The sequence below is a fragment of the Hemicordylus capensis genome, chromosome 4 (genome assembly GCF_027244095.1).
Source record: "Hemicordylus capensis ecotype Gifberg chromosome 4, rHemCap1.1.pri, whole genome shotgun sequence".
NCBI classification, from domain to species: domain Eukaryota; kingdom Metazoa; phylum Chordata; class Lepidosauria; order Squamata; family Cordylidae; genus Hemicordylus; species Hemicordylus capensis.
The window spans coordinates 3,943,901-3,967,688 of record NC_069660.1 but is presented as its reverse complement, the minus strand read 5'-3'; the positions used below and the strand labels follow the sequence as shown (position 1 = coordinate 3,967,688).

The 23,788-nt window shown below is 50.7% G+C and overlaps 1 protein-coding gene across 1 annotated transcript in view; it reads left to right on the top strand.

Annotated features, from left to right (window-relative positions):
* Nucleotides 1-23,788, top strand: part of DNMT3B (DNA methyltransferase 3 beta) — a 62,827-nt gene that overhangs the window by 10,627 nt on the left and 28,412 nt on the right. Inside the window, exons 2-8 of the mRNA XM_053244876.1 lie at nt 9,950-10,091; nt 11,372-11,469; nt 13,997-14,149; nt 14,603-14,755; nt 17,197-17,355; nt 22,149-22,256; nt 23,219-23,360. Coding sequence (XP_053100851.1) covers nt 9,956-10,091; nt 11,372-11,469; nt 13,997-14,149; nt 14,603-14,755; nt 17,197-17,355; nt 22,149-22,256; nt 23,219-23,360 — 949 coding nt within the window. The 5' untranslated portion in view covers nt 9,950-9,955. The remainder of the gene's footprint in view (nt 1-9,949; nt 10,092-11,371; nt 11,470-13,996; nt 14,150-14,602; nt 14,756-17,196; nt 17,356-22,148; nt 22,257-23,218; nt 23,361-23,788) is intronic.

Genomic DNA, 23,788 nt, shown 5'->3' with positions numbered 1-23,788 from the left:
ATTGCAGAGGTGAAGTGGCACTTTTTTGGGGGACACCTTCACATTCCCAAGGAAGTCTTCTCTATTACCCAAACTCATGTCTCTGACTGCACAACTCATGCTGCACTGGTTCCCCCTGTAGTTTTTGCAGCTGAAATCCACTGAAAGGGATTCTGTCCTCATTCTATGGGGAATATCTCACAGTGCTCACATGTCTTCCATTCAAATGCAAACCAGGGTGGACTCTGCTTAGCAAGGGGGACAATTCATGCTTGCTACCACAGCACCACCTTTCCTTCCATAGACCTCCTTCACATCTTTATAAGCCTTAAAAAGTTGTCAACTTAAACACAAAGTTACTCCTTTAATTTAACATTGTTATATTTGGAAAAGAATGGTTCTCAAGCCATTTATCTGACATTTGTGTGAATCACAAATTAAGTGCTTGCAGAGGACTAACATGTCTTCCTACTGGGTTTGGACTCCCATTCTATTTTCCACATCATCATCATCATCATCCCCTCTCCCCCTCCCTCTCTCGCTCTCTCAATATAGGTTGTGTCAATCTATCTTCATCTGAAGGCAAAGGTTTCTGAAGATGAACCCGATTTTGATGAATGCTGCCTTGGAGAGTATTTACCATACAAGATCTAGGTTCTCCCTGCACAGTTCCCAATTCCTGGGAACTTTGCATCCAACCTTGTCCCCAGCAAGCAGCCCTGATAAGGTTTTAGCTCTTGTGTTTGACCCCACGCCCTCACATGTTAAACCTTTAACTCTGTAAGTGCTATACACTGTAATGCCACATCTCCCCTTCACAAGCTCTGAAGAGAAAGTGTCGGTTGGTTATACATAAATCTAGGAGAATTAGTGGGAATTTTTCTTTTCAATCCTGGCTGAGGGTGCTGTAGCAGACAGTGACCAGCAGGGGCAGTGGAAAGATGAGGAATGGGATTGGGAGAGTGTGTGGGATGCATAGGGTTAGAAAGGGTTCACGAAGGGGCACCCCACCCCACCCGCTTCCCTGAGGCAGGTCAGCGTACAATGAAGACACCCCTAGGTTTGTCTGGTATTCTCTTTGAAGCCCCCAAAGAAGGAGATCCCACAATCTTCCTAGGCGGTTGGAGCCATTGGTGTATTCTTACATTTTGGATAGTCTTCCAAATGGGCAGCCTGAATCTACCTCTTTTTAGTTCAGACAAAGGAGGTTCTGGAGCATTACAGGGGAGCAGCAGAGGCTGTCAGTGGGTGACCAAATGCACGTGCAAAGATCTCAATGAAATCAACCAATGGTTAGCGAAGGAACTGCAGCAGTGAAGCAAAATGATCCCATGACAGTTTTGAAATATTCTACCGGCGCCTTGAACAATGCTTGTTTCTAAAAGTAATGCATTTGACTAACCTGCTCCTGGTCTGTGGGCCAAACCGTAGGTGCACCCTTTGGGCAAGGTCCAGGAGGATGCCACCGCTGCTGTGGATGCTCTCCGCTCCAGCCACAAAGAGGCAGACATTCAAAGAAAAGAGTTTCTCTTGGGGGCAGCACCACTCCTGTTCTCCTTAGGGGCCTGGTTTAAATTATTGCGGACAAGCCTAAATGTGCCTTGAGCACTCTGCTCTCTCTCTCCTCCTCCTCCTCCGGGTGCAAGAGGAAGAGTTCAAAAGCTCCCCTTTCCAAGTAGCCAGAGTTCCCTATTATGTCTGAACTTGGGGAACTGTAGTTTGTTCAATGGGTGGTTAGTTCACACACCAGGACATTAACAAACCACAGGATCAGACTTTGGCTTGATCCTGGTTTATTGTGACTATAGTTTGAAACACAGTTCCTCAGGTTTGGATATAACCACATGGCTGTAGTTAGTTGAAAAGTGAAAGCAGAAGCCGTCTGTCTGTCTCCAGGTGCACGGCAGGAAGCGGGCTAGGGGTGGGGATTGTGCAACCCTGAGGTTTCTGCAGGATCCGGCTTGTGCAGGACCATCCTCGTACCCTGGTTGGTTGTTCTGTCTGAACAGTGGTCTCCATTGCCGCCATGGTTTGTGTGAGCTAGATTTTGGTCCAAAAGTCATTTCTCACTCAGTTATTTTGGCCCGCTTGATCCCACTCTGGATTCTAGCCCGGAATAACTGAAGAGGTCACCTCTTCACCAAGGGATGATCTGAGCTACTTGTGTGTGTGTGCAGTACAGAGGGGGCCGGGTCTGGGCTGGCTTGCTTCTGTGCTCACCTCCTTCTCTTTACCTGAACCCCTCTTTTTCTTGCCTCATGCAAGCCCCAACTAAATAAACTGGGCCAGGACTGCTGAATTGCAGCCCATTATCTTTGCATCCCTAGGAATGTCAGAGCTGCAGGCAGCCCTGTGAGGACAAAAGTGTGGGATTAAGGCTGAAGAGAGTGGGAGGAGTTGGGAGGCATCCCAGGCTGGCTTGCTGGTGGGGACATGTACGCCTGTGCCTGTGCTTTCCTCCAGAGCTGGCTGGGCGGCCATAGCCCTTTCTCAGGCATCCATCGGCCTGGTTTTGATTAAATCAGTGATGAGGAAGGCAGAAACTGAGTAGGACAGCTTCCTCCCTTTTTCAAAGAGGATAGTTGAGAGAATATGAATCTCGCCTCTGAAGCTGCTTTGAACGGTTCCTGGAAGCAGGTGGCTCATTCTTCTCCCCCAGAGCGTAACACACTTATTTTCTCCTCTTCCGGCGTGATTCATTCGTTGAGTTCTGAAACCATTCCAACAAACCTCCGGTCTCCTTGTTTCGGTCTGCACCTGTTCCCCGTTCCTTCCTGGAAGCCACTGAGTTTGGAGAGCAGGTTACACCCAAGTGACAAATACGGATGATGCTGCAGGCCACCTTTCCATGTGGACCGGGGCAAGCAAGCAGGCTCACGGCTCCATGGCTGCAGCCAGACCAAGCTTGGCACTGAATTAACACTCAGCTAGCAATGGGGAAGTGTGGACTGCCGTTGCAGGAAGCGGAGATGTTTTCCTGGGTGCCTGTGGTTTCCTCAAAAGTCTTCACCAGCACCACAGTTCAAAAACGCCAATGGTTTTTCCATCTTGCTTCTTCAGAGAGTCAATAGGTGAAGCATTTTCCTGGACAGAGATGAGGAAATGAAGGAACAGAGTCAAGCTGCAGGAGGCCCTGGGCAAGCCCCACACAGGCTGCCCTCCCCCTAGTTTCCTGGCACCTTCCAAAGCTCACCTGAATTGGGAGGGAGTGGGAACTTGATGGTCGAGGATGGGGGCAAGCGGATGGCTCCCTACCGCCGTGCCTGGAGTGGTAGTGGGATGCTGTGGTGTTGGCAGGCCAGTCGCAGCAGCTTTTCCTCCTCCTTGCCACGTTCCTATTCACTGAGGGGAAGGGTGGGAGAGACCCCCATCTGAGAGCTGCTGCTGCTGGTCCAGGCAGACTGTGCTAGGCCAGATGGTCAGACTCAAGATAAAGCAACTTCATACATTCGAGAGTAAGAAGCCCCTCAGAGGGGCCCACACCCAATACTCTGCGTGAGTTTCTGTTTGGAATGCTCTAAGGTGGGTCCTGTTTTGGACCACAGGTGTGGTGGGAAGGCCTTCTGCTGTGCTGGAACATACTGGGCTGCCCTGGGCCAGAGCCAAGCAAGGAATGATGGTCATTCTGAGCCCAAGTTTCACTCTGTAGCTTGAGATATTTGGCTGACTGGCAGGAACAACAGTGGGCCTTGTCATGCTAACACTGGAATGTGGGAGGGAAGAGCACATGTTTGTGCGCCAGGGATGGCAGGCCGTGGCATCTGTAAATATGCCCGAGAAGAGGCCTTGACCAGAGATCTGTTGGGAGCAAGGAGCTATGCGGAACCTCCGTGTCCGGGCTGATAGAAGCCCGCACCAGGGTTCATTCAGATTTGACAGGTCTCCCCAGACAACATCCAAGGACAAAGAGAGGAGTACTTTGATGAAAGATTTGTCATGTGAAAGATCTCAAGTTTCCGTTAAGCAGTGCAGACATAATTTTTTTGAATTTGCATGAAAACAGTCAGTTTGATAGGGAAGCCAGTTAAAACACCTGAGAGAGAGAGAGAGAGGGGAGTGCTTTTGAGATACAAAAATACAAGCAGAAAACCTGCCATAGCCTCTGCCTTGGGGAATATTATTTTTTCCTTCCTAAACCATGCATCTTTTCTTTCCTGAGACTTTCTTGATACAGGGGAGAAATGACTTTCTTGGACCTCTAGTACAGGAAAAGAAACTTTTCTTCTCTCTCTTCTGTCAGTTTGGATTTTCTGCGGGAATTAATTTATTTACCTCCACCCTCAGCTTGAATTAATTTTTCATGGATATCTTCTTATTCCTTTGCCCCTTTCATTCATCTAAAAGAGTTCCATTTATATTTCTTTTATCCTTTTTATACAGTACTCTCTGCCTTATACACATTATTTTATAATTGCCGTAAAGATGCACTAAAAGTAAAGTTTATACTTTTATTTTTATTTCATTTTACCAGCATTACTAGAGATTATTTTACATTTTACTATTTTATTTTCATGTATTTTATTTTCATGAGTTTTTTTCCCCTTGTCTTGATGTGTTTTATTTTATTTTAAAAACATTTTTGGGCACTCTCACCTTTTCTAAGAAAACCAAACTTTTGTTAAAGAAAATATTTTTAAATGGGCTATTTTTCCATGGAAGAAGGTTTCCTTAGTTTTCCTGAACTCTTCAAGAGGATTTGGTAGATATATCAAATCCTTATTTTTAATCTAGTCTTTAGATTTATATTATGGGCTTAATTTTGAGGTTACTAGGGAATTAATTTTTATAAATTGATATTCAGTGGGGACTGTTTGCATTTCCTCTGTATTATAAAACAGCTTTATGTGCTTTCCTATGAATCCATTGGTTTATAAAGTTTTTGTAGGTCACACAAGCCCTCTTCACACATTCTGTTCAACACTGGTATGGTCTGTGTACAGTGTACCCAGGCACAGATCTGTCTGCAAGCACAGGTATTATTCATGTCTTATGCTGAACACATCCACAGCAGTTCCGTTCTTATTTTAGCCTGCATTTGAGAGGGCTTGGACCCAGACTCACTTTTAAAACGAATGCAGGTACAGGCATTCACACAAAAACATGTATGTGTGCCCAGACATCTGAACACAGGCACACTATAATGAGGCTGTTCTCACCTGCAGGCAAAACCGAGCTAACAAAGGCAAGCCCGGTTTTGCCTGCATGTGAGAACTGCTGGGATCGTGCCCGGTCCTGGTGGCACCTCGGCAGCAAACCTGCCTCTGGAGCCACCCTTGTATGGTGCATTATGGGAGTTCCGTTGGGTGACATGTGTGTCCCGCCACCCTGATCCTCCCAGCTACCGGCAGCAGCCAGCAATCATCTGGGCAGGTGCTCCGCCCGCCCAACCAACAGGAACAGATGGTCTTCAGGGAGGTCAGCTTTGTAAGGCTCCCCGCCTGTGGACCCTATAGCCCTTTCTCACCAACCGTGAGAAAGGGCTCATCGTCTGAATAGGACTATACTTTATAATCATATTGAGGCGGGTCTCACGATCAGGGTTAGCGGGGAGAGCGGGCTTAGGCTGCTGTCCCTGCAGACGAGCAGGGAGGCAGCCCTGGGCGGCTGGATTGGCCGCCCACATGACTGCCGGCTCCATTACAGAGCCGGTGGGGGCTGGGGAGATCGGGGGCCATGTGGCCCCCGGAAGCTCCAGCATGCCCTGCGCAAATTTGAAGCCTCCCGGTCAGGGGTCTACTCATGAGTTGCCACGGCGCAGACCCATGCCACAGCAACACACGATCAAAAAGCCCGGGTTAGCGGAGCTCTTGCTCTGCTGACCTTGGCTAAGGGGAGGGACATTTCAGCGGGTTACCGGCTTTGGGGAGACCAGGCTCGGCTGCAAGCCCCCCGGTGGTTCTCACGGTCATACAAAATTGGGCTAGGCTCCCTTAGAATAGCCTAATTGAGAATAGCCTCATTGTCTGATTCCCCCCCCCCCATGTTTCACATATCCTGGTTTTTCATATGTCACATTTTCAACCATTTATTATTTTGAATACGAGTATGTCAGTGATCTTTGTTTTAGGAGTGCCATTTTTGGTTAAACATTCCTCCCACTGCTAGAGCCCACCAGGGCAAATTAAGAACCTTATTTTGGGTGCACCGCCTGGTTGGGATGGGAAAAACCCAGAGCAAGAAGGACTGATGCCCAGACACAACAGCCAGGTTCTGGGCCAAGTTGAACACTCTGTTGTGCCTCTGCATTATGAGTCAGTAAAGGCTTGAGTCAAATTGATGTGGTGGAGTTACTCATTCTGAAGCGGAGGCTGGTTGGAGAGCGGCAACCCTCAGAGCTAGGAATCATGCAGAGAAGCATCAGGCAACCTCCTCTGTGGCTGGGGACTTGGAGGTCCCAGGGGCCTTGGAATGAATTCCTGATGGCAGTTTGGCTTTCCCTCCACCCCTCTCTAACATGCCCTGGCAGGAGTTAGTTCATGACTGTCTTAATCCAAGACATGTAGTAGGTGGTTGTGTTGAGAAAAGTACTCTGCAGGTGCTCTGGGGCACTGTCTTCCTTAGGAATACTTCATAGGAACATAGGAAGCTGCCATATACTGAGTGGGTCCATCTAGCTCAGTATTGTCTTCACAGACTAGCAGCAGCTTCTCCAAGGTTGCAGGCAGGAGTCTTTCTAGGCCCTGTCTCATTGGAGATGCCGCCAGGGAGGGAACTGGGAACCTTCTGATGCTCTTCCCAGAGCAGCTCCATCCCCTCAGGGGAATCTCTTGCAGGGCTCACACTTCTAGTCTCCCATTCAGATGCAGCCAGGGCGGACCCTGCTTAGCTAAGGGGACAAGTCCTGCTTGCTACCACCACACCAGCTCTCACATGTTCCCTGGTGGAGACCTCATGCTTGAAATAGATTGGGGCGGGGGAGTGTGCCCCATGTCCATGTTCCCCATGAGGCCTGCCTCAGGAGCAAAGCCCCACTGGCCACTTCTTGTCTGCCTTCGCCTCAGGCGGGACTTTCAGGCCTGAGAGCTGCGAAGCCAAGGCCAGCATGCCTGGGCAGCTCCCAGCCGCTTCTTTCTCTTGGTCTGGGAGCAGATGTGTGGGATCAATGGGATTTCAACCGACAGCTGCTGGAGACTTTGCCCCGCCTGGGACACAAACACAGGCATTCTTCCCCCTGGTTCCTCCCTTTGTCAGGGAGACTGTTGTGCCCCAGGGAAGGAACATGCAGTGGATTGTGGGGGACTTGTTGGCATCTCTACGGGAGAAGGAGAACCTGGCTTTGCAGGGCCCTGGAGCGTGAAAGGCCTGCCGCCTCGGCTAGGGTGAGGCGGGGGGCTCAGCGCTAGAGACGCTGCTGCTTGGCATGCAGAAGGTCCCGGGTTCAATCCCTGGCCGCATCTCCAAGGAGGGCTGGGAGAGGAGAGCTGGCCTTCTCTACTACAGTGATATCTGGTGTATTATGTGGCAGATGTTTGTCTGTTTGTAGTCGGAAGTCCCATAATATTTTTGCATCTTCATTTTCTACCACTTTTTCAGTTTTGTGGTCTCACCAATTTTTGGGTACAGGTAGCTTGTATTTTTTGCAGATGTTCCAGTGTATCATCCCTGCTACCTTGTCATGCCTTTGTTTGTAGTCAGTCAGTCTGTGCGATCTTTTTACAAGAGCTGATTAGGTGGTCCACTGTTTCATCTGCTTCTTTACAAAGGCGGCACTTGCTGTTTGTTGTTGACTTTTCGACTTTTGCTCTTATTGCATTTGTTCTTAGTGCGTGTTCTTGTGCAGCCAGTATTAAACCCTCTGTTTCTTTCTTCAAGTTGCCATTCTTAAGCCATTGCCAGGTCTTGGTGATGTCTGATTTTCCACTTATATTGTGCAAATATTGAGCACATAGTGGCTTGTTTTCCCCTAATCATCATCACCATCACCATCATCACCATTTTATTATTTTAAAAACAGCAGTAGCTGGTTCAATCCTCCTCCCAGGCTGACTTGCGACCTGTTTTTTTTGTGGGGGGAGCTAAGCTGCCCACAAAGGGCGGGGAAGGGAAGGCAAGCTTTTCCTGGCCCTAGTGGGCATCCCGTCACATGGAAACCCTCAGCCACCTGGCCCTCTTGCATTCAGCTGACTGAGCTGAAAGCAGGGCAAGGTGAGCTAAGGCCAGGTTGCGGGGTCGGGGAGGACGGGGTTGACAAGATCCTTCCTAGCAAGAGCACCCTCAAGAGTTGCCACAGATGAGGAAAATGTAGAAAATGGAGGCCTTTGGAGTGCTGCCTGCACCAGACTCTGCCTTCTCTAGAGTCCGCAGTGTGTAGCTGAGGAGAATATGCTGCGCGGCCAGCTGGGTTGGCATTGCTCAGCTGCTGCAGTGTCTGTCTCAGCCTCTGAGTGAGGCTGGGCTGGGGCAGGCGGGGGCCGAAGCAGCTGCCGCCGAGGATCTGTCTCTGTATCATCTCTTAAAAACTCTTGGCTTTCCAAGCTGTGGAACAAGCGCAGGCCTCTTGGAAACAACCAAAACTTGTGGCAGACAGAGAGCCAGTGGTGGAGCCTTCCTTAGGCTCTCCGTTTGAGCCCATTGCAAGGCAGCCACAGAGAAAGGAAGGTTTTTCTAAAAAGCAGTCCAACCACACAGCAACAACAATCACGTGACAATGACACAATAACAAAGTGGGGGGGGGAGAGATGTAACCGAAACTGATTTTTGAAGAATTAAAACAAACCAACAAAATGGATTGAGAGAGATCGCTGCTGCCGCTGGATGAATGCCGCTTCTCTGGCTTGCACTCTATTGGAATGGGGGGAAACTGATTCTGTTGCTGAAAAGCAAAGCAAAGCAAAGCAATGAAGGCAGCAAGAGGGTTGGTGGCACGGTGGCGTCTGAGCCTTGCAAGCTCCAGGGAAACAGCCACTGCTCCCCGTGCTCGGTTGGTTCGACACAGCACACCCCTCGTCTGACTCCGGATCAGGCAGCTGCCTCGGTTCCTCTGGGGATGGAGCTGTGGGTCAGGGACAGCTGCTTTCCGAAGTGCACCCAGGGAGGTGACAGGGACTGAGTCTGTCTTCCAGCCCGTCTTCCCAGCCCTGTGTGGGCTTCAGCCTTTATACGTTCAGAGGACCCTTCTCACATCATTTTGTTGCCGAGGAATCTCTGAGCACCTGCCTTGAAAACTCCGTGTGTGGCAGAGGAACTTGGGACAGGTGTTCAGCCAACACGATCCATTCATGCAGGGCATTCCCTGGCTGGGTTTGTTAGACCTCACCACTGTGAAGCTGATCTTGGCCTTCAAAAGTGCAAGAACCTTGGAAGTTTCTTTCCTCGTAAAAAGCCAAGATGCCTTCAAATAAACTGAATTCTGTGCCCAAGGTCTGAAGTACCTTGCAGATCTTGGCTTATCTGAAGTAAGTAGGCTAGAATAGACTGAGATTGTTGGATTGGGACATCCCATAGGAACACAGGAAGCTGCCATATACTGAGTCAGACCCTTGGTCCATCTAGCTCAGCAATATTGTCTACCCAGACTGACAGCGGCTTCTCCAAAGTTGCAGGCAGGAGTCTTTCCCAGCCCGATCTTGGAGATGTTAGAGAGGGAATGTGGAGCCTTCTGCATGCCAACAGGCAGGTGCTCTTTCAATGAACTACAGCCCCATCCTCTAAGGGTAACATTTTACAGTGTCCACACATGTAGTCTCCCATTCAGATGCAAACCAGGGTGGGCCCTGCTTAGCAAAGGGGGCCATTCATGCTTGCTACCACAAGACCAGCTCTCCTCCCAACTGCGCTTGGTTTATGTTAACCGAGAAGGGCAGCGGATGCTTGTGTGGGGATGGGGTGGGGGAACGAGTGCTCCTGAGGGTCAGAGATGTTGCCGCACAGAGCCTGGCTTTTTAACTGAGGTTCTGGGCAGCATTTGAACCAGCCGATATTGCGCCCGTGTTAGCTGAAGTCCCTCTTCTTCTGAAAATCTGTTCTGCAGGCGAACATGAAAAGGGAAAAGGAAATCAATTGGGAGATGGACAATGCTGAAGAGGTGCTCTTGGTCAATGGCAGCTGCAGCGACCCTGCTGAAGAGACCAGCGACCCAGCTTTGGAAGTCAAAGGGAAGAGGAAGAACACAGGTGCCTACCTTGGGGAAAGCTCACCTTCTTCTGTCCTGGCAGCTCCCAGGAATGGTGGAGCCGGTGGGGTGGGGTGGGGTGGGGTGGGGTGGGCAGAGTGAGTGCCAGTTGGGTCCTTGGGCCAGTCAGTCTCCTTCAGCCTAACCTACCCTGCAGGGTTGCTGAGAGGGTGAGAGGAGGAGGAGGAGGCGGTGGCGGCATTAATGCCACACTGAGCTTCTTGGAAGAACTGGGGGGTATGGAGAAGCCGGCTGTGTTGAAAAGCAGACCCCCGTCCCTTGTGTGGGGGGACACCAGCTGGGCCGTTGCAGCTTCCATGGCAGAACTGTGTTTCCCATAGCAGTTCTGCTCAGTAGGATGATCCCCTGTGTGTATGTGTGTTTGTGTTGCTGTTGTTGTTACTTGGCCATCCAAGGAGGTCCCTTTGTGTCTCTTTTGCAGGGACCTCTCACCCCTTCTATAAAGCCATGGCCAGTGGAATTCCTCGCTACTTGGCCAAATTGGAACCAGTGTTGAGCAGCCAACATCCCATGCTCTGCTCCTGGAGGGGGTGATGTGGCTGCATTAGCAAGACATGGTCTCAGGGAACAGTAGCTGAATATATGAAGCTGCCTGATGCTGAGTCAGGCCCCGTATTGACTGACACAGTAGTGTCTGCATGGACTGGCAGCGTTCCTCCAGGGTTTCAGATGGAGTAGCTCCTGATAACTGAGCACAGAACTGCCTTTTAAAGTGGCCCTTCCACTGGCCTCCCCAGCCTGCCCACCCCAGCACCACATACCTCCAGTGGCTGTTGCTGCTGTTTATCTTATGCTCCTTTTTAGAGAGCGAGCCCTTTGGGGACAGGGGGCTGACTCCTTCCTTCGTTTTTCTTTCTATGCATCTGCTTTGAGAACTTTTGTTGGCACGTGGTCTGTCAATATTCGCGGCTGTCGGTCTTTCCTCTCCCAGCCTGGAGATGCTGTGCGTTGCGCCTGGTGTCTCGCTTGCCTGCAAAGCAGATGCTCTGCTATGGAACTATGGCTCCATCCCCAGAGGCCTTGGGGCTTGCTGGCATGTTGGGGTTGGGGTGCATTTCAGGAGCTTCGTGACGTTCCAGTTTGTTCTGCTAGGCTAGGGGTTCCTAGCATTGGGTCTCCGGAGCTCCTGTGTGAAGCTGCCTAACGCTTCTGAATGGGAAGATTTCCAGAGGCTGTGGCACGTTCGGGAGGAAGAACAGGAGCAGTCCTAAACCTTCCTGTTGACTCGGCTGACTCAGGGCAATGTTTTGCTTTGTTCAGATGATGACAGCCTAGAAACACTGTCATGCAAGATGAAGGGGAAGAAGGAGAAGGAGAAGAAAGACAATTCCAAGGACGCTTCCAAGGAAGGCCAGGAGGTAAGTCCTTTCCTCACCTGCACATTGTGCTGTGTTCTCAGTGCCTTCCTGCCCAGAGTGTGTGAATATACCCAACACTGTGCTGTGCATGTCATGTGGTTTTGATGCCTAGAGAATCTCAGCTTTCATTGGGAAAAACTCCCAGAAAAACAAGTTTCTAGTCCTTCAGGGCTTGCAGAGGAACATGTTTTGAAAAGATTGGGTAGATAAACCAAAGGGAGGTTTTGTGGAGGTCATCCGTGGAGCCTCCATGCTCAAGGCAGTCTACCATTGAATACTGGTTGCTGGAGGCCAAACGATGTGAGGGGGCAGGCTGTTGCCTTCATGTCCTTCATGTGCGTTTCTCAGAAGCAGCATCTAGTTGGCCCCTGGGAAACAGGGTGCTGGACTAAGTGTCCCCGACTTGGCCTGACCCTGCAGGACTTTTCTTACATTCCTTCCGTTGGCCAGACAGGGTGTATGCTAGGCCCCACAGCCTCCTGTTCCTTTCTTTCTGCCCCACTGCCTCTCCCTCTCCTCCACAGTGTGTATTTCCCTCCTTTTCTTGCTCTCTCCCAGCACAATCTTCGCAGAGTGTTCTAAATTCTGGCAAAGGTTACAGCCAGAGGCATTAAAGGATCAGAGAGCTCAAAGATCCCTTATGGGATCATCAAGCCTAAACTTCTGCCAAGAGCAGCAGCAGCAGCAAGAATCTTGCTTCCAGCTTCTTGGTCAGAAAAAGTTATTTCTCCACCACGAATGGTTCTATAAACCTCGCTCATATCTCGTTGCATTGCCTCTTTCTTGGTGGAATGCACACACTGTGGATGGCAACTGCTTCAGATTCTGCACTGCGCGGTTGAACCCAGAGGTGCCCACACCACACCGCCACCCTTCCCCAGGTTGGGGCTGAGAGGGCCGGGTGTGCTGCCAGTGGCCACCGGCTTCCACAACAGCCTTGGCAGCTGTCACACCTCTCCACCCCCCAACCCCCCCCCCCCCAAGCCCGACCCCAGACATCAGCGGCTGCAGTCGGAGGGGGAAGCAGCGTTGTTGGATTAAGCAGGTTGTAGGCAGAGGTGATGGCACCCATGGTTCCCCTCACGCCCCCCTCCACCCCGACTCGGCTCACGCTCTTTGGCTTCCCAACCCTCTTCCCTCCCTGCCTCCCTCCCCGTCATGCTTCTTTCCCCTTCTCCTCCACTTCCCTAATTTCCCCACCCCTGCCCCACAACATAAAGGAAAAACAAAACAAAACAAAACAAAAAGGCGCGCCTGGTTGGGAGTCCCCCAGACATTTCTTGCTTCCCAGGCATTCTGCTTCCTTCCTGTCTATGCGAGATTCTCCTTACAGAGGGAGTGTGGGTCTTTCCCCGTTGTTCCACACTGCTCCTTGGGAGTCAGGTGGGTTTTCTTTTTTACCTCTGGCTACCCGCCCCCACCCCCAAGACCCTCAGCTTGCTGGAATAAAGTTAGGATTGCCTATCAATAAGGGCTCTGTAGTCGGAAATACGTTGCATGGAAAACCCAATAGGTTGTCATTGTGGTGGGCTGGTTTTGGTCTCTCAGCTTTTGAAAACAGTTTCCTTCTGAGTGAAGCTGTGAGCTGAATTTTATCATTCCATACTTGTAATTTGGGGCTTGCATGCTACTGATGAGCACTGTTCCTTCTAAGGTGTGTGCACATGTGTGTGCACTCACAAGTTTTGGATGTCTGCTCGGTTCATTTTTTATCCCACTCAGGTTGAATCCGGAAGGCCCCACTCTGAATGCAGGGGCACACACACTGCCTTGATACTGCCGCCCAGAACAAAACTCATTCTGCACACAGATGAAAAAAATCAGAGGGACCACTGCTGACGAGTGGATAAAACAGCATTGCAGACTGCTGGTTGGCCATCCCTGGTCAAGTCAGATCTGATGACCATTTTAATACATTATACTGAGGGGGTGACCCATGTTGTACCGAACATAGAAGTGGTCTCGTGCTTGTCCAGTAGGCTTACCTTCTTGAGTTCTTTCTGATTGCTTGGCAGGTCCCAATGAAGCATCACACACACACACAACGTATGTTGCAAAGGGCCCCCCATTAGCCCATTAGGTCCAGGGTCCAAAATTACCCATCTTGCAGGGTGGCAGGGGCAAGGGAAGGCCTCTAGGTCCAGGCTGCAAAATTCCCTAGGGTGCCCCTCTGGTTGAACCCTGTCTGCATCTTCTACTCATGGTGACAAGCTGACTCTGGGCAGAGTATTCCAACCCCTGCTTTTCCCTCCCTGGCTCTTCAGCGGCTTTGCTGGCTTCAGGGGAACCATTCTGGAACTCTGGCTCCTCCTCCCAGTGAAACAGGGATGAGCCTGACCATGGGCTTCTCCACCTTGGGTCCCCAGAGGTAGTTGGACTACAGCTCCCATCAAGCCTAGCCACCTTCAACTTTCAGCCATGGTGGCTGGGGATCATGGGAGGTGTGGTCCAAGGTGAGAGCCCTTGGCCTAACCTCTCTCTAGGGCTCCTTTGCACCAGAAGAACGTCTCTCCTTTTGGTTTTTCAGGTGCGGATACGGGGAACAGCCGGCTGGGAGAACAGCTTGCGGCAGAAGCCTCCTCCCCGTATAGTCTTCCAGGCAGGACCAGTTTCTGAGGAGAAGAAGCTGAAGGACGACGTGGAGAGTGTGGAAGGCTTCAAGGAGCGCCACAAAATCAGAGTAGGGCTCTCCGTTTGGGGCATGCTTGGGATGCTCACTGTCAGTTGAGTCTTTCCAGCGGGGTCGTGGAAAGATCTCTCCTGATTTGGGAACGGTCCCCTTGCCACTTCTCCTCCTCCTGCTCTTGAGTCCCTGGCTTCAGCAGACAGGAAGCAGGTCTGTCAGGCAGTGCTACATAGACTGGGGGGCAGGGGGGGGAGCCAAGACAGCCCAGCTTGTTCCTGGTTGACGTGTACATGTTGCCCCCCCCCACCCCCAAAGTGTGAGTCGTCATGCGGATGGGCAGGTTGAGACATTTCCAGCCCTAGCTTCTGGTCCATAATAGGCAAGGATAAAATGTTCCACTGCCTTTGTCATCTCCTCCTCCTCCTCCTCCTCCTCCTCCTCCTCCTCCTCCATCATCATCTCTTTTTTGGTCCTAGTGGAAGCTCAGTGCCTTCTTCTTCTCCCCAGTATTCCAGGAGGATCTCTGCAGGCGTCCAGATCGACTTCTCGGAGGATAGTGCCGCAGACCTCTGGCAAAGCACCAACAGTGGCAGCACCAGAGTCCCAAATGGATGTCCGCCACACCCCACAAGAGTTCTGAGGAGTTCTGAAGAATACCAGGTAAGGGAACGGCTTTAGGGTCTCCAAGTGGAGAGTGATGGGGGCGGGTTGATGCAGTTGCTTTGCTGAAGCCAAGCCTCTCTTTGGTGCCTGTTCTCAGCAAGGCTGTTGGCTTCTGGGACCCAGGTGAGCTGGATCTCCAGCTAGATGCACCCAGAGCAGATGGGTGCAGCAAGCAGGGCAAGGGACCAGGAGTTTAAGCAGGGCCCTCATCCCAGAGGCTGAAGCTTTGAGGCTAGGGATTTATAGAGCCTCGTGTGCCAGGATTGGCTCCTGGAGTCAGCTGACTGGAGATGCCTGCAGCCTGGAGGGGGCGCCCTTGAAGTTCCCCTTGAAGTGGGGGCTCAGCCTTCCCACCCGCAGTGGAAACTGTGCTGTGGGAAGGCACTGGAGCCTGGCAAAGGGGAGTCCCAGTCTGAGTGCTCACTGGTGATCTCAGTTAGACCCGGACACGGGGTCTGGTCAGTTCCTGAAGGCCTCTTGGGAGCTGGATGTGCATTGCCTTGTGTTGGACAAGGCAGGGTTTTTTTTCACCTAGGGTCCGCAGATGCAGGTGGATCACAGGTCCTATCATCCCCAGCCCTTCGGCCATTGTGGCTATGGATGATGGACTGCTCCAGCGACATTTGGGGACCCATGGCTGAGGTCCCCAATTGACATAATGGGAGAACAAATACCTGTGTGGAATATGGGTGTGTGTCTGTCTGTGTGAGAGAGAACAATTCTAGTCACACGTCATCGCAGTTATTTACACTTGTGCTCTGAAACGGAACTGGGTTTTCACTTTGGCTTCCAGTGCAAATGATGCAAAGGAAGCCTGGCCAGTGAGAGCTTTCTGGTGCTTTTTTTTTTTTTTTTTTGCCAGAAGTTCAGGCTGTATATGTCACTCTGTTCTGTTTCCCTGTCTAGAGGTAACCCATCTCAAGTCTTCCTGGCCCTTTTGCGTTCAGTTCGATGCCCATGAATCTCAGGGTGACAAAAACGGCAGGACTAAAAACAGACCAACACTAAACATAAAAAAGAACAGCCCTGCTGGATCAGGCCCAAGGAGGCCCATCTAGTCCAGCATCCGGTTTCTCACAGTGGCCCACCAGATGCCGCTGGAAGCCACAGGCAGGAGCTGAGGGCATGCCTTCTCTCCTGCTGTGACTCCCCTGCAAGTGGTACTCAGAGGCATCCTGCCTTTGAGGCTGGAGGTGGCCTATAGCCCTCCGACTAGTAGCCATTGATAGACCTCTCCCCATGAAGTTATCCAAACCCGTCTTCAAGCCAGGTTGTTGGCTGTCAGCACATCTCGTGGCAGAGAATTCCACACGTTGATTATGCGTTGTGTGGAAAAGTACTTCCGTTGGTTGGTCCTAGATTTCCTGGCAACCAATTTCATGGGATGACCCCTGGTTCTAGTTTTAATGTTGTTTTCAATTTTAAATTATTGTAATGTTTTAACTTTTTTTACTGGATTTAAAATTTTTTTTTGTTATAAACTGCCCAGAGACTTGTGTTCTGGGTGGTACACAAATATGTCAAGCAAGCAAGCAAGCAAGCAAACAAAGAGAGGAGCTTTCTTTCCTGCAGTGGGGGGCTTTTCGCACAGATGACTGATGCTTTGCAGACTTTGGGTTTTAACAAATTTTGAATGTTTTTATGGGTGGCATTGATAAGCACTGTTGTGTTCTTCTGTATTCTGGAAATTTGATTTGGTATCTGTTAAGGACTGAAATAAGTAAGTAAGTAAATAGCTACATTTTCCTAGCTCTTGGAGGAAAGCATTGAAGACTGCTTTTGTCTTTATGGCCCTAAGTCAAACAAAACACCATCAAACAGAAGGGCTGTCACAGCTTCTGAGATTTGTGGCAGGGAACCCAGCCATGCAGACTTCTCGCCTCCTTGCTGTCTGGTTCTAATCCTGGAGGTCAAGAGAAGAGCACCTGGCCTATACCTCAAAGCTGCTTGTCAGCTTGCCTAAGAAGGGTCTGCTGGATCAGACAAAGGTGGGCCCATCCAGCTCAGAGTCCAGTTTCCATCACTGGCCACTTTTCTGGGAGCCCACAAGTAGGTCTTGACAGTAACAACCTCTCCTGTTGTGTGCGCCCAGCAGGGGTATATTGCTTCTGAATATGGAGGTGCCATTTCTTACTATCATGGCTAATAAGAACCCATTTGAATGGAGTCCATCCAACTGTCTGCTAACAGGTTCCTGCAGGAAACCCACACAGAGTTGGCCATATAGCCATCATACTTGTAGCCTCCTCCCTGTAGCCATGATGGGTGAATGAATCTGTGTTTACTGTTGGATGAGGTCCAGGTCGATTCACTGATTCTTTGTGAGCTGCCCAGAGCAGTATCACGCTGGAGGGATGGGATACAAATAAATAGTGACCTCCCGAAACCTCCATATGGCTTCCTGTCATATTTTGCTTCTTCATCTGTTTGGTTTACAGGACGGGAAGGATTTTAGGATCGGAGAGCTTGTCTGGGGGAAGATCAAGGGCTTCTCTTGGTGGCCGGCCATCATCGTGTCCTGGAAAGCCACAGCTAAGCGCCAGGCGGCCCCAGGGATGCGCTGGGTGAAGTGGTTTGGGGACGGCAAGTTCTCTGAGGTGAGGAGAGGGAGTGAGGGAATGAGGTGGGAGGAGGGGGGGCCGACAGCCTCAGTCACTCCCGCCGCTTCGTCAAGGCGGAGGCTGTCAAGGGAGCATTCTGGGCTGCTTTCGCTGGTATCCGAGAGATACCACTCATGCATGGAGTTTGCTGCTGTGCCAAAAATAAGAACAGCAAACCTCTGTTTTGTATATCATCTTTTGGGTACGCCACCTATATTTTCCTGTCCTGTCTGAAACAAATGGAAAGTACACAATAGAAATAGTTCTTGCCTATCTTGACATGGTGATCCCGAAGTTGCTTGTAGAAAGAACAAGGCAGATCTGCAGGTTTACCATTTCTGGTCCTCACACTATGACAGTTCAGTGCAGTGTCCAAATGTAGTCAACTGCGCAGCTCTACCAGACGAATGGCCAGCCTGCAGGAAGCACAGCTCTCGGGCAGAGTGAGAGAGAGAGGAGGAATCTGAGCGACCTCCTTTGCACACACCCCCCGACTCATTAGGACCAGCCACCGCTGTTCTCTAGGTCAAAACTTGTCAACTTGTAATACACCCCATCCCATACGCTGTCGTCTGGCTTGAACAATGGACGAGAAAAGCCCTGCCGTGCTTTGAAGATTGATGGCTGCCCTTTAGCCTCGTTTAGTTCCCTTTGTTGCTGCTCCTCCCATTTTGGCTGCCCCATTTGTTTTTATAGTCCGACACGGCAGTAAAACCTGAGCAGAATCCAGTGTGAGTGTCAAGTGCCTTTTTGAGATGGTTCCCTGTCTCTGGCAGTCCCCCCGCCCCCCGTGTGCTTGGGGGACCACACTTATTTGTTCACACATCTTCTAGGGATTGTCCCATCAGCAGCACAAGCTTTCACTGTGGGCATTACAGGTGACCCTCATTATTTGTGGTGGTTCCGTTCACGCCAATTACCACAAATATTGAAACTGCGAATAAAGAAACCTTACGCTTATGGGAATATAGGGGTTAGGTTCCTTGCTCTTTTAAAAAATGTCAAAAAGAGTAGAGCAGAAATAAGGGTAGAAAAGCATAGTACCTCGTTCTCTAGGGATGCCACCCAAATCCTCTTATTTTTTTGTTAAAATTTGAAGAGGAGAAAAGCCACAAAATGGCTCTCTCTTTCAAAATGGCAGCAGGAAATGACACCAGAAGTAATTTCTGGCCACTCAGGAACAGCGGATAAGTGAAAATTGCCTATATTTTTGTGCAGATAAAGAAACTGAGTCTCTAAGACCCATCCACTGCTGCATGTAACCACAGTCCAAGAAACCTTGGATAACGAGGGTCTCCTGTACATGATAATGATGATATTCATCTGTAAGATCGTCTTCTTTGGGGATGGAGCCGCTCTAGGAAGAGAAGAAGGTTCCAAGTTCCTTCCCTGGCAGCAAGATAGGGCTGAGAGAGACTCCTGCCTGCAACTTTGGAGAAGCTGCTGCCAGTCTGGGTAGACAATACTGAGCTAGCTAGACCAAGAGTCTGACTCTGTATATGGCAGCTCCCTATGTTCCTATGATGATGATAATTGCTGACATGACAGGCAGCCTTCCTTTGACAGTAGGGAGTAGGGACCCCCTGGGGCTGTTGTGCAACTTCAGAGGTACAGCAACAAGACGAAACGGCTTCCAGGTAGTGGTGCAAGCCCGAGTGCAAATTCTACCATCAACTGAGGGCTGCTTGTCATGTTGGCCTGTATTGCGTTTATATCGTGCTTTAAAATGTTCACTGAGCTTCATAAGGGCATTCATCCTTATGCCAACTCTATAGGGTAGACCAGCACAATTATATTGTGTGCATGGTGGTAGTGGGTGTTTAGCTGATGCTGAGAGACAGTGCGTTCTCCAAGGCCACCCAGTGACTGTTGAGTGAGATGTGGGCATAACCCCAGGTCCTGCTTCCTTTTCCTTGACACTGTGCATTTAGAGTGAGTCCTCTAACATTTCTAAGCAACCTCTGTAGTAGTAGAGGAAATCTGTGGCTGTTCCTCCCTTTCACCACACGGGAGCGCCAATGGATGGCTTAGCTATTTTCCAGGGTTTTTGAATGTGTATGTTTTCTTGCCAAATGTGGTTACCCTCGAACAAGGCTGCTCAACTTTGGCCCCCCAGCTGTTTTTGGATGACAACTCCAATCATCCCAGGTGACAGTGGCCAATAGTCAGCAAATGTGCTGTGGCTGCCGTCTTCCATTAAGACCTGCAAATAGAACAGGCCTGCTCAGTTTTGGGCACCCAGCTGTTTTTGGACTACAGCTCCCATAATCTCCAGTCACAGTGGCCAAAAGTCAGAGATTATGGGAGTTGTAGGTCAACACCTGCAGGAGGGCCGAAGTTGATCAGCCCTGCCCTAGAGGCTCTTTTGGCATGCCGGGTTGAGGTTGTTTTTTTAAAAAACCACAAATCAGAAGCTGAGATATGTTTTCTTGGGTAGCAAGTACTGAGCTGTGCCGAATCAAAAACAAAAATGAAAACAAGCCTTCAGAACAGCCCTCCTTTTATAGACAGTCCTTTAGTCTGTAGATAAGGTTGTCAGAACTGACTGACATCCTGACTAAATTACTTGACGGAAGTCCTACTGAAGTTAAGTGCTCTTTCAGAGTAACTCCTGAGGAACTTAGTCTGGGTGTCAGCCAAGGTCTCCTGGTGTGGCCTCAGAAGGGAGATGGGTGGAGGCTTAAGGCGCCCCTGCTGGTCTGTTTCCCAGACTATGGGAAACCCCTATATCGAGCAGCAGCGATGTAGGAAGATGCTGAAAGGCATCATCTCATCTGCCAGAGAGAGCCACAGGGCTCTGTGGGCACCAGGAGTCAACACTGACTCGATGGCACAACTTGACTTGACTTGACTTGACCCTTCTCTGCACCTCTCCTCAGCAGCTTCAGTCAGGTCTCCCGCTGAGGTGCAGGTCCAGACCATCAGTCTTGCTGCTTCTCCTCATCGGCCCAAATAGGAACATAGGAAGCTGCCTTATACAGAGTCAGGCCCCTGATCCCTCTAGCTCGGTATTGCCTGCTCTGACTGGCAACAGCTTCTGCAAGGTTTCAGGCTCAGGGGTCTTTCTCAGCCCTACCGGGAGATGCTGCCAGGGACTGAACCTGGGACCTCCTGCATGCAGAGAAGATGCTCTGCCTCTGAGCTGTGTTCTCATCCCCCAGGTAGCTGCCTTATATCAAATCAGACCCTTAGTCCATCTGGCCAGCATAGTGTAGTGGTTAGACTGTTGGACTAGGACCGGGAAGACCCGAGTTCGAATCCCCATTCAGCCATGACACTCACTGGGTGACTCTGGGCCAGTCACTTCTCTCTCAGCCGAATCTACCTCACAGGGGTGTTGTGAGGATAAAGATAACCATGTACACTGCTCTGATCTCCTCAGAGGAAGAGCAGGATATAAATGTAAAGAAAGAAAGAAAGAAAAATATATAGCGTAGTGTTGTCTACATTGACCGGTGGCAGTTCTTCAGGGTTTCAGGAAGGAGTCTCTCCCAGCCCCAGCTGGAGATGCCAGGAAGAGAATCCGGGGCCTTCTGGATGCTTTCAGATGCTCTTCCACTGAGCTCTGTCCCCATTCCCTCAGGGGAACGTCTTACAGTGTTCATATGTAGTCTCCCATCCAGATGCAGACCAAGGCAGACCCTGCTTAGCAAAAGGGACAATTCATGCTTGTTACCACCAGACCAGCTCTTGTCCCCACACTTTCATCACCTCAAAATAGTTCCTGGCAGCCCTGACACCCGCTCGCTAGCTTGAGTGATGCTTCTGCTTCTGGGCAGAGGTCTCGCGGGACCCCTGGGAGAGCCGCTTGCCAGCCTCCAGCGCTGATCGTGGGCCACTGTTCTCCTTCTTGGCTCCTCCTGCCTCACCCCGACCTGATGCTCGTCCTGAAGCAGCACAAACCTCAATGGCTGCAGACGGCCAGTCGGAGGAATCCTGACAAATACAGAAACCGCCCTCACCTTGGCCAGCCCTTGGAGTTGGGCAGTAATTCTGCAGCAGTGGCCCCAGGAAGCAGCCAGGAGCCAGCTCAAGATGTGCAGATTTCTGGTGGAAATGTGCACCTTTATTACGGTCAGAGACCAGCATAAAATTACACATTAAATAAAGATAATACTAGAAAAAAGTTACATGTCGATAGAGGTGATTGCAAATACGATGATAGATATTGTGGAAAGGCTAGAGTTAAGAATAAAAAGAAACAAGCTGCAATACTAAGAAACTAAAACCGCTAAGAATACTATTTCCATAATAAAATTCACAGAAAAGATAAAAAGGGGGATTTAAAATAGTAATATAGCTGGAAATGATTACATATGTGGTGAAAAAGTTAGAATTAAAATTAAGAATGGTTACCATAAATTGGAGTATTACTAAAAATGGTAAAGTTACACTACATTACTCTAATAAAATATTATGCACTGCCATAGCGCTATTAGTATAATATGTAGAGTATGGAGGTGAGTGTTATCAAGAATAAGATTAGGGGAGCCCAGTAGCTATCATCTTTCACCAGATGCCAATCGCAGCCGCACAGAACCTGGCAACGATCTTTGTGGTGGGAGGGCTAGAGTCAGATAGCAGCAATTGCTCTTGATCTGGACGCTTTGCATCTCCATGCAGCCTAAGATTGCGTTCATGTTTTTCGCAGCTGCATCACACTGCTGGCTCGTGTTCCATTGCTGATTGTGTGCTGGCTACTGCGGTTTGGAGGGGGGGTGTTTCTGAATCCATTGCTTGCTAGTGAACACTCCTCTTTGCTAACGAAGGCATGCTTGTTCCCACGGCAGGTCTCCGCAGACAAACTGGTGAGCCTGGTGGCGTTTCACGAGCATTTCAACACCACCACATTCCACAAGTTGGTGTCCTATCGGCAAGCCATTCTGCATGTTTTGGAGGTAATGGAATGAGCGGGAGAGGACTGGCAGAGGGACGTGTCACACGACAGCCAGGAGAGGGTGGCCACTGCCGCCCAAGAGTCCTGAATGCACAGAGGCCCTCAGGTCCTGGCAGGGCTGGCCTTGGGGTGGGCCAGGCAGGCAGGTGGCCTGCAGTGCACTGCCTCCCATGCAGCGGCAGAAGGCCTGTGAGACTTCCGTGGGATCCCAGAATGGGAGCAAGAGGGCCCTAGCAGCAGCCAAGCAGCCCATGGCCGAGCGGTCTCTCTGGGGCTGTGCCCTTTGGATGGGCCTTGAAGCTGGGAGCAGCAGTGGGGCCCGTGAGGCGGCTAGGGTTGGCAGCCCTGCACATGCAGCACAGATACCCTTACTGTGGGGGAGGCCATGCCAAAGACTCTCCTCATCCTGGGAGCTCTTTCTCCGAGAGGTGGGTGTGGGTCCTGGTCCCCACTTCTGCTAAAGGGCCCCCCATCATCCAAGGAGGCAGGTGGAAGCTGCCGGAGAGCCGTTCTCCGTTCCGAGGAGGCCCCTCAACATCCCATGGCTGTTCTTCGGCAGGGGGACGTATAGCTTGTTCTCAGCCCCCTGCTTTGTGGTCAGCGACCGCAACGGCAAGAGCCTCTCGCAGTCCTGCACATTCCACTGCAGTGAGAGAGTGACGTGTCCCTGCAGACAAGCAGGGCTGCCCACCAAGATGCTCAGAGGCAGTAAGGCGTGGCTTCCTCACCAGTGGCACTCCAGGTGCTGCTGAACGACAGCTACGTGTTCCCTCCAGCAAGCCAAATGTGAGTAGGAAACGGCCTCATTTGGAGTAAGGGCCATCTAGGCCAAGACTGTCTACTTGGACTGGCCCATCGCCTCCCTGCCCGAGCCTTTTCACTGGAGATGCTGCCAGGCATTGAACCAGCGACCTTCTGCATGCCAAGCCTGTTTTCTGCCACTGAGAGACCCTCCCTCCCCAGGTTGCAAGCAGCCGGGCTGGCAAGGTTTTCTCGAGCGCTCCGGGAGATTCTCTGGAAGAGAAGGTGAAGCCGATGGTGGAGTGGGCGAGGAATGGCTTCAAGCCAGCGGGAAGCAAAGGACTGAGGCCACCCAAGAGCTCAGGTAGGAAGCTTGCCTTGGTGGGGCTCTGCCAGAAGACCACGGAGCTTGAACAGAGGAACAGAGGAAGCTGCCAAATACTGAGTCAGAGCCTTGGTCCATCTAGCTCAGTCTTGTCTTCACAGACTGGCAGCGGCTTCTCCAAGGCTGCAGGCAGGAATCTCTTCCAGCCCTCTTTTGGAGATGCTGCCAGGGAGGGAACTGGGAAACTTCCTAGATGCTCTCCCCAGAGCGGCTCCCTCCCCAGAGGGGAATCTCTTCCAGTGCAAACACTTCTAGTCTCCCTTTTGTATGCAACCAGGGAGGACCCTGCTTAGCTTAAGGGGACAAGTCATGCTTGCTGCCACAAGACCAGCCTGTCAGTCTGTCCTTGACCCCACTTGTCCTTGCATCGGGCAAGCAGAAAGCGTCTTGCTGGATGCCAGGAAGGT